At 44.5% G+C, this 12,500-nt stretch overlaps 1 protein-coding gene across 6 annotated transcripts in view; it reads left to right on the top strand.

Annotated features, from left to right (window-relative positions):
- pcdh15a (protocadherin-related 15a) overlaps window positions 1-12,500 on the top strand; it is a 267,430-nt gene that overhangs the window by 113,578 nt on the left and 141,352 nt on the right. For all 6 annotated transcript variants that reach the window (XM_048269713.1, XM_048269715.1, XM_048269717.1 and 3 more), the window contains one exon: window positions 4,396-4,566. In XM_048269713.1, coding sequence (XP_048125670.1) covers window positions 4,396-4,566 — 171 coding nt within the window. The remainder of the gene's footprint in view (window positions 1-4,395; window positions 4,567-12,500) is intronic.

Raw genomic sequence — 12,500 nt, forward strand, 5'->3', positions numbered from 1 at the left:
TGTCCTGAAACACTGACTAAGACTATCTTAAGATGCATTATTGTTGACGAAAAAAATGAGACTAAAATGTTTTGCATGAAATAAAAACTAAGATAAAATCTCTCTTCATTTTCGTCTACAAAATGAGAAGACAGAATATCTAGCTGTTACGTTTTCAAAATATTCCGAATGAGTTCATACGCAACAGCTTTCCTGTAGGCTAGTCTACATGCTGTTGCTGCAACCCTGTGGCTGCAACACGAAACTACATGGAACAAGAACACTGGAGATTTCTGCCAGAGTTAGCAAAATAACTACCTAAGCTTTATGCCACAATGCTACATACCCAGAAGTTGAAGCTTCTCTCATACAAATTAACATCCCCCAGAATGTCCATACGAAAATGTTCATCATGTAATGTCAACTATTTAACTAGTTAGACTGATGATGCAAAGTTTGCTAGCAAGTAAGCTAATATGGAAAGTTCGCTAGCAAGTTAGCTATGGCTAAGATGGAGAGTCTGTTTGGGGAATGTGTTGTGTTTGGGCTAGGGTTGCCACCTGTCCAGGATTTTCCTGATTGTCCAGGATTTTCATGGTCTGTCCAGGAAAATAAAAATAAAAATGGGGTCCGTTGCACAAAAGCAGAATTAAGACATCCGGGATAAGTTACTGAGCTGCGCTCAATGAATCCAAAACAAGAGCGTACAGGCTTAATTGGTTGCACAACGAGCAAGCCAGGATGAACAGACACGGATTCATCAAGCCAGGTGAAACCTATCCTGGATAAGTCTTGGCCACCACGGCTCCCTCAAATAGACCCCGCCACCGATCACAGATTCACTGATTCACCATGGCAACTAGAGGGGCTTCATTGCTTCTTCTACGGTGTGAAGTAGGTAGCGAGAGCCTTTTCACCACAGTAACAAACAGCAACACCTCTGTTTAGGAGAATATTGCAACTAGTGCCGCGACCAGCACGCGCAAAATGGTTAGGCAAGATATCCCGGATTAATCCCTTATCCTAGTTTTGTGCAATAGGCTCCTGGACACTGAATGACATTATTTGTTTTTATTCCACATACTGTAAGCAAAGAAGCAGAACCTAATTATGTATTCCCCCTTTTTTCTCAATACTGGCCCCAGGTGTCCACAACTAAAAACTGTTGAAAATATAACAAAATAATAAAGGTCTGCTATTAAATAAAGCAATTAACTAAACAAATAACTAGAAATTGTCATTCTTACTAATTTTAGCTATACAATTGTCGCTCAGAATGACGGTTTTTATCTTGGGTTAGATGTGCGAAAGGCGCCGTTGCTTACAAACAAAAAGGTCGATTGGATGGTCAAAATGTCCAGGATTTTTGTCAGACACAGGTGGCAACTCTAGTTTGGGTGCATATCGCCATCTAGCGAGGCGGAGTAAAACATTAATACTTTGGCCTACAACAGTGTTTCTCAACAAACTTTTTCAGTTTCAGGACCACTTAACTAACCCTAGCTAAAAAAAAAAAAAGATTAGACCTACTTCAACAGTAGCCTATAATAAGTCTACAAAATAGGCTTACTCACTGAACCACCTTGCTTATTGTCTTTGCACTTTGCTTATTGTGTGGATTCATACTGTATGATTTAAACTGGCATATCTTACATAGACAGTGTTGCAAAACTGTTTTTACATACAAGTTGGTTCAATATTGCAAACAACTCATCTATATTATATTTTACCACGTCTGCTCGCGGACCACTTGGGATAGCTTGCGGACCACCAGTGATCCCCAGACCACACTTTGAGAAACACTGGTCTACGAATATGACAGTGGTCCAGTCAAATCTTTTACTTTCTATGGTCAAATCCCAGCCAAGCTATAACTGTAGCTCGACTTACCTGTGCATGTAAACATACTGACTGACAAAAAATCAGAATGAGTAATTATAACAGACGAGTAGCCCTGTGGACACACAATATTGTTGGAAAATTGAGATGTGTGAAACACTATTTGACTCAAATGGTAATCAGAAGTAATTTGTTATAAAAAAAAGACTAAAATGTGTTGACTAAAACTGACTAAGACTAAGATACTTTTAGTTTTCTTTTGACTAAAACTAGACTAAAATGACAAGACTTTTAGTCGACTAAAACTTGATTAACAAAAATTATATTTGAATGACTAAATATGACAAAGACTAAAAAGGACATTTCGTCACAAGACTAAGACTAAGACTAAATTAAAAATAGGTGACAAAATTAACACTACAGTGGACAATTCGGTTTTAACATTTCAATAGTAATGGCCCACACCACCCTAACATATGAAAACTCCTTTTAAAGTTATTGCACACCTGAAATCTCTCCATGATCTGACAAAAAAGGTAATGCACGGTCCTGCTCAGTCATGCATGCCACAACATTTTCAGCTATTATTATCACGGCAGTAGCCTACGGAGGAGGAGAAAAGGCCTGTGAGCTAAAGCAATTGTTTTTCAGTCCTTGAACAATCATGCAAGAACCGTATTTGACGAACATGGAATGGCCACAGAACTTTTGCAAAGATATGCTTCCATTGGCTACACCAGACAAGTTTTAAAGTTTTTCCACTTTACTGTCTATGCGTGCGAGCAGCGTGTATGCGCTTCGCTTCCGTTGTTGTTTAAAGATTGAATAGGAAACGGATTTGGAGCCAAAGGCTAAAATTTAACGCAGCTACAATTTGTAAGGTATCACCAATATCAATTTAATGTTACAGATCTATGGCTACATACATTCTTAAAATGGTTCTGGACTAGACTTGTCTGGTCTATTGAAAACTTCACAATGGAGCGTGTTTTTAGAGCGTGATCTGCAGGCGACCTGTTGGCTATTTTTGGAAGGTGCACTGGGGGTGCCTCATAGCCGTCCCGCGGGCACCGTGTTGGAGACCAATGGTGTAGACAGTGTACTTTGTAAAATAAAACTCTGCATTATAGTACAGACAAATGTTGACAACAAACGTAAAACAGCAATAAATAGACATGATGGGATGTAGGGGGGCAGTTAGGAGTAGGAAGGAAGAGTGCAAGAGTGAAAAGGTTTTTAGCATGGAGGTAGTGAGAACACACACACACACACACACACACACACACACACACACACACACACACACAGCTGTAGTGCCTGCAGTGTGTTTCATGTGACATGTAAGAGTTTCATTTGTATTTTTTATTTAGTACACTTCACATTTGGACAGCCAAAAAGGAGGCCTGACCAAAAAAAAAAGACTAAATAATAGACTATGAACATCCGCCTCGGTGTCATGCACTAATTAGGCTGGTGCTCATTGTGCCTGTTGCTAAATGAACTTCTTTTAAAGCGCCGTCCACACAGACGGCTTCCTCATAATGAGTTTCCCCTCCCTCCCTCCTCTCCACCCCTGCCCGCACCATAGCACAGCACAGCACAGCACCGAAGCACGCCGCCATTCACTCGTCATTAACACGGTGGCCTTGTTTACGCACTGCCTGTCTGCCGATGAGTGCCTGCCTTCCCTCCTTCTAATTATACTTGCAGGTAACAGGAATGTTGGGCTGCACTGCTGAAGTGTCTACAGTACAGTAGTGTGGCATCCTTCAGAAGCTCTCCAAAGTTTTGTCAGTGCATTAATGGCTCTGGGCGCTCCACTCATGCTTATTCCCTATTCTATGAAGACGTAAATTACTAAAAGACTTAGATGCAGACTCAAAAGTGAGGCTGGGCTCACCACAAAGCCCTGGGCACTGTCTTTATCAAAGAATCTGGACAAAAAAATGCACAGAGCTCCTGGGTGATGTATTTTAGGACGAACATATTTTAAAAAGGTTTTGAAGAACCAAAATGTGTGCTTTGGTCTAGGAGTGAGATTTTTAGAAGTGAGCTTTTTTTTTCCATGTGTTTTTTGTGTTCCTGAATCAATGCTTGAAGAGTGTAGCTCTTGCTTGATGTAGCCTCCTTCACTGGTAGACAGGTCAATGCTGAAAGCTTGAAAAACTCTTATAAGGCAGGAAGAGGAAGAAAAGAGGTCTTACTGCTCAAGTATTTAGGTGTGTATATGTGTGTGTGTGTGTGTGATTATGTGTGAAAATGTATGTGTGCATGTGTGTGTGTGCGCAAGATTGTGTGTTAGTGTGTGTGTGTGTGTGTGTGTGTGTGTGTGTGTGTGTGTGTGTGTGTGTGTGTGTACATACGTTTGTTTGTGGATGAGTGAGTATTCGTTATGACATTTTACGGTTAAAATGTTTTTAAAAGACCCAAATGTGTACGAGTATGCTTTCGGGTTCTGAGTAAAAGCCTTCCATCATCCTCCTGTCTGCTTGGACCACTCACCACTTTCAGACTGTCTGTTTCTATCACATAAAACCAAATGTTCTCTGTAACCATGGCAATATCATCCCTCCTCAGGACCGGTCACCTTATCCAGGGAGCCGGCGCACAGCAACCACCACTCTGACCCTGGACGTGCTGGATGGAGACGACCTGGGGCCCATGTTCCTGCCCTGTGAGCTGGTCAACAACACGCGAGACTGCAGCCCAATCACCTACCGTGTGTCCTTCCCAGAGCTCCACGACCCGGTAAGGGCACTTTGCAGCCAGGGATTTCTCTACAGCTTTTCATTCTGAAAACGCTCCCAAATAAATTTTTGTTTGTGTGAAGATACATGGATTTCATTCAGTTATTTGTCTAGTGTTGGAACAAGTTAGAAGAAGAGCTACACAAATATCCTTTAGTTTAAGTAGCCCAAACTTGTCAGTTGGAACACATTGTTGATTTCACATATAAAAAAATATAACATTCTCAATGGTCATGTCAGAACGAGAACACTTCTATTTAAGACATTATTATTGTGTAAAACATTGCTTGATGTGTAAGGATTGGACATGTTTTCGCTGGTTATGAGCTTGAAACTAAATCTTATGGCTAAATAAATATGAGTAGATATCTGTGTCTGTGTTTACCAAGACTGCCAATAGTGAGTTTGTGTATTGTTTAAAGAAAACTGGTTTATGCAGTTTTACAAATATTTACAAATAGCCTCAAATATCACCTCACGATCAATTTTGAATCATATCTGAATCATCTGAATATCTGTGTTGCTGAAGGTGCTTGGTCCCTTCATGTGAGATGTAGCTTGATACTGTGGTGCTCTGGGCCATTTCAGCGGCATGGGGCGTGGCGTGATGGATCTGTTCGCTCTGTCCTTGCAGGAAGTCAGCGGGGTGGCAGGCTAACTAGTGTTCGTGTCACCAGTGAGCGTTGCATGCTGGGTAGGATTAGATTCATGCCCACTGAGCCGTCAGGATGTTCCACGATAGTGGAGGAGACATTTGAGTCACGTCTCGTCGTGTGTGCGTGTGTAGAGTATGTGTGTCTGCGCAAGGTGTCCATCTCTGATTAGAGTCCCCACTGTCTCTGGGAGCGTCCCGTGGCCTGCAGGGCTAACCCACACAAGCTGCTGCTGGCCGGGCCATCTCTGAAGAACGCTCTGTGCTTGGAGGACTCAGATTCTCTGGCAGAACACAGCAGAGAGAGAGAGACAGAGAGAGAGAGAGAGAGAGAGACGAGAGAGAGAGATGGAGAGAGAGAGAGAGAGAGAGAGAGACGAGAGAGAGAAAAAAGAGTGTAGAAAAAAGAGAAAAGTGTAGAATGGGGGGGTGGGAGAAGAAAATAAATGAGGAGAGAGTGAATTAGGGAGGAGAAGGGAGGGGAGGAGAAGGAGGACGGCTGTGTGGAGGGCTCAGAGTGTCTATAATTTATGATAAAAGGTTTATGCAGCCTGTGGATGTCAGTGCATGGAACTTTCCCTAAGCCCACACCTTCATCTAGCCACTAGTACAGCAGCACCCTGCTCCACTCCCCATCCCTGTCTCTGCCCAAAGTCCTGCTCTGCATCACAATAAGGTTGTGCCCAAACGACTCTTCAGCACCATGTCATTGGCGGGTCAGAGATCATTTGATTTTTGTTATTGCTACAGAAAGATGAAGACAAGTTCAAGACAAATGATTATGTTTCCCTCTGTGATGGCGGAGACTAGCCCAGGTGGCAAAGAGCCATGGCTGGAATAGAGCTCCAGTCAGCTCTCTCCCACTCTCAGACTTCGTCCTCTGTCATCTGCTCTAGCTGCTGGGGAGGACAGGAGAGGAGAGGAGGGAGAGGAGAGGAGAGGAGAGAGGAGAGGAGAGGAGGAGGGAGAGGAGGGAGGGGAGAGGAGAGGGAGGGAGGAGGGAGGGAGGGAGGGAGGGAGAGGAGGAGGAGGAGGAGGGGAGGGAGGGAGGAGAGTGGAGAGGGAGGAGGAGGGAGGGAGGGAGGGAGAGGAGAGGAGAGGAGAGGAGAGGAGGAGAGGAGAGGAGAGGAGAGTGGAGAGAGGAGAGGAAAGGAGAGTGGGGATAGTTGGTAGGGGGAGGGAGGAATGAGGGAATAGGAAAGGGGAGGAGCCACAATGGGCAGATAAAGCTCATTAGGAGGCTCAGCCCAGCCTCCTGCTCTCACTAGCAAACAGAATGGAATTGCCATTTTGGGCTGGAGATAATGGTGCCACTGTCACCTCCTGGCACGTGTGCGGCGTGTGTGCGGCGTGTGTGCGGTCTGTGTGCGGTCTGTGTGCGGTGTGTGTGTAGCGCGTGTGCGCTGAGAAATCATAATGGTGCTCCCAGTGAGCCAGAGGGAAGAGGGGGAAATGTGGTACAGTGCTCCCCATCTGGGACACACATGGGGCTGAACACTGTCAAAGAGGAGAGGGAGGGATGGAGAGAGGGAGAGGGATGGAGAGAGAGGAATAGATAGAGAATGGAATGGAGAGAGAGGGGGATAGAGAGAGAAAGAGATGGAGAGAGAGGGAGAGAGAGAGAGAGAGGTTTGGCAAGAGATGGTTGGAGAGAGAGAGGGGGGTGGAGAGGAATGAGTCGTCCACTTGGCATAGACACTAGTGGATCAGTGTCTGTGCTGTATTGCACAGACACTAGTGCTGTATGCACCAAGGACAACTGTACCCTCTCAAAGATGTCTGTTGGTGTTGGTGGTCCACTCCATCTCCATATCTGTGAAACACATACATCTTGTGAGACAGATGGACACACAGACCACCACAGGGCAGTGGTACACACATGGTGTTTCCCCTCATTTAATCGTAATGCCGGCCCCAGGCTTTACCTCAGGCTGAGCTGCTGCTTTTCTGTGTCTATTATGAGTTCTAACATCCGGAACATTCACAAGCCAAGAGCATCTTTACCCGAGACTTGCGAACAGTGCTCAGGTCACTTGAAATAAATGTACTTTAAGATGTAAATAACAACCACCTTGATGTTGAAATACTGTTTACAGGTACCGGTATTTTAATTGCTTGACTCACTTATTTTAATTGCCTGTACATACGTATTTTTGGATACCAAGTTACATATTTCTGTTGCTAGGTAACCTAAACTCAGCAAAGCTTTGCATTATGCAAAATTGGTCTTTTAAATGAATCTCCTATTTATCTGTCCCTACTGAAGCTCCATTTCCCTGTTAGAGTGTAGTCCAGAGTCCCTACTTACTCCCAGTACTGCACTGCCTGGCTCCCCAGCCCAATAGAGGCCGCTGGGGCCGGGCCAGGGGCTGTGTCCAGCCTCAGAGAGGGAAGCACTGAGTCGGGGGCTTTTCCCCAGACGCCAGGGCTTTAGCCTATAGTGCAGCAGCACCAACGGAAAGTCTGTTTCTCTGAGCTGTTCCATGTTATGCTCTCCTCTCCTCTCCTCTCTACTCACACTCTCACAGATACCACACATCATTTATCACAAAGTAGTCCAATGCTCACCCCCCCTCTCTCTATTCATGTATTCATGTTAAAGCATAGTCCAAAATCTCTCTCCCTCTCTCTCTCTGTTTGTGTGTAGTTGCTGGTCTAAGTATACAGTTTGTGTTCTTTGTGTGTGTGTGTGTGTGTGCGAGAGTGAGAGAGTTTGTGTGTCCCCTTGCATGTATGTTTATCTTCAAGTGTGGGCCTGCATTCATGTTGCCCCAAGCTGTTCTAACATGCTGCTAGATGGCCGTAGCTCTCCCACTCTGCTGGAGGTTTCTCGAGGCCGTCGTGCCCACTCCGCTCGGCTCCACTCTGCACGCCGCCTCGCCTCGCCTCGCCTGTCCTCCTGCCTCTGTAATCTGCTTGCTCTACGTGGCGGCGCCAGCTAAGTCATCGCTAAGTCCTCCTTCCCTCCCGCTTAAGTGCCGTGTTTCACCGTCGTCAGGACACCCGCTGTGCTCTGCCTGACGTTAGCAACTGCCGCTAACGCTACCTGGCGTCGGGTAACCCTCGGGCTTCTCCTGCGGGGGGTCCGCAGGAGCCGTTGGCCCCAGAGGAGGTGTGATAACGGGGCTTCTCCACCAGCCTCTGGCCCCACAGTCACCTGAGGGGGTGGTTAAACACTCCCTGGCTGTGTGCTGAGAGAGGCGAGCTTACAGTCGATTCCCAGAAAGTGACTGTTAACTAACAGGCTTGTGAAAACGGCACTGTAATTGGGTTCAGCTTGGTGAGCTGAATAACCTAAGGCTTTTAAACGTCACACAATAAATATGGAAGAAGGAAAGTCAGTATTTAGACATATCTTCCCCGTGGATATTGTGTTTCATTTACCTCAATTATTTATTTGTGTCATGTTGTTTTTGTTTTTTTTTATTTCAAAGTTTTGATATTGTAAAATGGAAGAATATGGACTTTTTTAGATAGATAGAATGAGTCTTGAATTTTCCCTTGGGGATCAATAAGGTATCTATCTATCTATCTATCTATCTATCTATCTGTATCTATCTATCTATCTATCTATCTATCTATCTTTTTTGAGGCCCAAGGGTGCTGGTGTTGATATATTGGCATGGAAACAGAATCTTACTAACCGTAGTCCACCCTGTCACAGACTTCTCCTCTCCCGTCTTTTCCTTACTTAGGATTACCCAGAGCCTTGAGGGGGTGGCTATGAAATAGATTGTTCCTCTCATGCTAGTTGCCCATAGACCATCTAAGACCATGACCAGTAGTGAGTGGAGGGAGGAGACTGTCCAGTATCGCCGGACCGCAGACGAACACGGCTAATCCCCGAAGATGGAATTGTGGAAATCCACTGGATGGAACTGAGCTGCCGAATCACCTACAAAGCCATGGAGGAAATTGTGCGTCCATTCTGATGGTTGGCTGTGCAAAAATTGATTGGATAGAAATTCGGACAGCCTCCAGCCAACTTGTGAAATCCAGCGACAAAGCACTTCCCTGGGGACCCAGAGTCCACCTCCCGGCAGGCCCTCTTACTGACCATCCTCACATAAAGACAGTTTCCGACACAGACTCTATGCCTCATAGTAGGGGGAGGTAAACCGTGTGACCAAGGAAGTTCTTTCCCAGAAAATGATGGCTGCATGTTCTAGCAAAGTGTCTTGTGCATAAAGCTCTCGTGGCAGCATATGGGAGCCTTGAGCTGATCCACTGATGTTCATGATGAACATCTTGCTCATTAGCAAATAGATGTTGTTTCGTTATTAAATTAGCTTTAGATATACTAATGCCTGCATTGATTGTCTACCTGAGTCCTAACTCAGTCTGTGGTTGGAGCTTCAGCTGTGCTCTCATCCATTGCTACTGTGTTGTGCCATGCTGTGCTGTGCTGTGTTGTGCCATGCTGTGCCATGCTGTGCCGTGCTGTGCTGTGCCGTGCTGTGCCGTAAGCCCCACTGCAGGGATTTCCTGTTGCCGCTCCGGTTGCCAGGGAGCAGGGCTTGATAGTAGGGCAGCAGGACAGCCACCTAATAGGCTCTCGCTAGCTAGATCCACATGTCACACTGGTGTATGCTGTGCTGGCCACTGGGATTAGACCAGCCTGAACTCTGCTCTTGTGGTGCTTTGTCAGGGGATTTGTTTTGTTCCCTTTTAGTCAAAGGATTCACACAAAAGGAAAAAAAAAGTAAATGGCACCGAAGCCACAGTTGTTGTTGACAGTTTTAGTTTGTGTACTTGCACTTGAGTTCAAAGAGACTAAACTAATTAAATGTAACAAGTTGAGACAGGTTGATTTAAAAAAAAAAAAAAAATTAAGAAAAATGAGAGCCGGTGTCTTTGTTTAATGTAGTTTTGGACGCGGTGAGTCAGAGCATCGGTTGCACGGCCTGGTGCTCATCCCAAATTGGCCTGGCCTGCGATGGCTCCCCAGTGGCCCATGGTGTAGGCTTTATTAGGCAGGGCTGCAGGGAGGAGCGCTGCTTCCTGGCGTTTTTATTTTTAATTATGAACACACAGAGCAAAGCGCCTCCCAGCCGAAGCACGACGGGTGGGCCGGCAACTTTAAAGTGCATACTCAGCCCTGGCTCATTATATATTGGACTATGCTGTAACTATATTCATGTTAAAGCATAGTCCAAACACTCTCTTCCAATCTCTCTTTTTATCTCCCTCCCTCTCTATTTGTGTTGTTTTCTCTGTATCTTTGTATCTTTGTAAGATTTATGTCCTTTCAGCTGAGATCATCCTTTAGACTTTGTCATACAGTACAAAGGACAGATCAAATGGCAGACTTCTATTCTATTTGAGATTACTGAAACAATAAAACGTATATACTCTGTTTAAAGAGTTATGTAGGTAAGTCTGGTCTAGACTGAGTTCTCATTGGCTCATATGTTTTAGTTCTTCTTCACAAAGTGGCACAGGCCAGTGAAGACCATCTGACAGTTGGCCTCCTTAGCTCCGCTTTGCGTGGACGTACTGTCCGTGACAGCTGTTGTTTGTGACTTTGAAAGTTTTTGAGAATCCCAAGAGCTGTCTCCTCCTGTCCTTCTGTTTTATACTCTCTCTGATCACAGAGTGATGTGAGCCGGTAGCATCATCTTGAGTAATAAACTGACCCTTAAATGAAAATGCTGAGAAGTGTGTTTCCTCTTGTTGCCTCTCTCTCTCTCTCTCTCTCTCCCCTTCTCCCCCCCCTCTCTCTCTGAAGGTGTAATTAGTGTAAAATGGCATTATGGTCTTTTACTGGCTCTCAACTCCCAAGGTGAAGCTTCGGGCACATTAAAGTCTATGTTTGGGAGTTGTAGAACTCATTCATGCCTGGCCCATATGCTGTGTGTGTGTATGCGTGTGCATGCGTACGTGTTTGCGTGAACATGCGTGGAGGGAGGCTGGCATACAGTGGCTATAATCATCAATTCTGCCCTCCACTCTGCTGAAGTAATGAAACTGACACAGCAGAAGGAAGAACTTTACAGTGACGTTAACACACCACTCACTAAGCCATGTACTGTACTACATTCAGTTCATTATATTCCATAAGGGAACATGTACAGTAGTACAGTGGTTCTCAAAGTGGGGTCCCCGACCCATAGCTCAGGGCTCCGCAGAATAATTAGCTTGAAACGATTAAGTTGAAAAATTCATATCTACAGATGATGCCCCTTTTCCCCCATAAAACAAGCAAATTGTGTCTGTCTGCTCCCACCCACATTACCATTTAACTTGAAAAACTTCACTCAGGTCATGAAGAACCATTCCTACTGCTGCTTAACTTGGCTTAGTTATCAAATACTAGCTGATGAATGTGTAAATGTTTGAGTCAGTCTATGTCGACAAGTGATACAAAATCTCAAATTAACAAAAGACCAAGTTTTGCCAGAAAACATGGGCCACAATGTTAGAGAATAGAAATGGCATGCTTAATTGTTATGGTTATGAGGGGGTCCTCAGAAAATGTTCTCCAAAAGGGGTTCCAAAAGGGAACCAAAAAATTGACAACCCCTGATGTAGAAGGTAAACCTTATAAGTAACCCATAGCTGTTTCTAAGCTTCTGCCATAGGCAGACCAGTGAATCGTCATCTTGAAGGTGAGCCGACATCACTAATGGATAACAAATGCGATGTTTGTACCTTTAGACGAGCATCAAATTTCACATATTAGCATATATGTTTGTGTTCATTAACACCAAAATGGCGCAGCATTCCACACCAGCTCCAGCACCATATGCCAGTACCACCACAGCAGCTGTCTGCGGCGGTACCTCTCCTTGTTCACTTCAGTCATTTCATCTAGATAAACACTCTGATCTATTAATGCACTCCGTTGAAGAAAGATGTACAGTGATTCATCTGTGGAAACGTTTATCTTCATCTGTTAGTGTTAAAAAACAGTTTGTAGTCCTGGCTTCAATCATGCAAACAAATTCAATGGAGGAATGTACTTGGTAGAAAATAGTGTAACCGTAGAAAAATAAACTAATAAATAAATAAATATCATGGTACATGTAAACATGTTTTGATTGTGATCAGTCAGTATATGTTTTAGTCTTAATTAAGCCTATAATCATCGTCTTGTGAACATCAATGATCTCCTTGCCTTATAGCCTGCAGTGATATGCATTGATTATAGCTCCGTTCAATCCTATTAACCAAAACAGCAGCATGTGCCTTTGGACTGGATATTTAATGGGAGGCAGTGAACCGTGATTCCAATCAGCTCTGTCAGAGCACAGACTTCTCTTATCAACATAACCATTGGACAG

Source organism: Alosa alosa, chromosome 18, assembly GCF_017589495.1.
Source record: "Alosa alosa isolate M-15738 ecotype Scorff River chromosome 18, AALO_Geno_1.1, whole genome shotgun sequence".
NCBI classification, from domain to species: Eukaryota; Metazoa; Chordata; class Actinopteri; order Clupeiformes; family Clupeidae; genus Alosa; species Alosa alosa.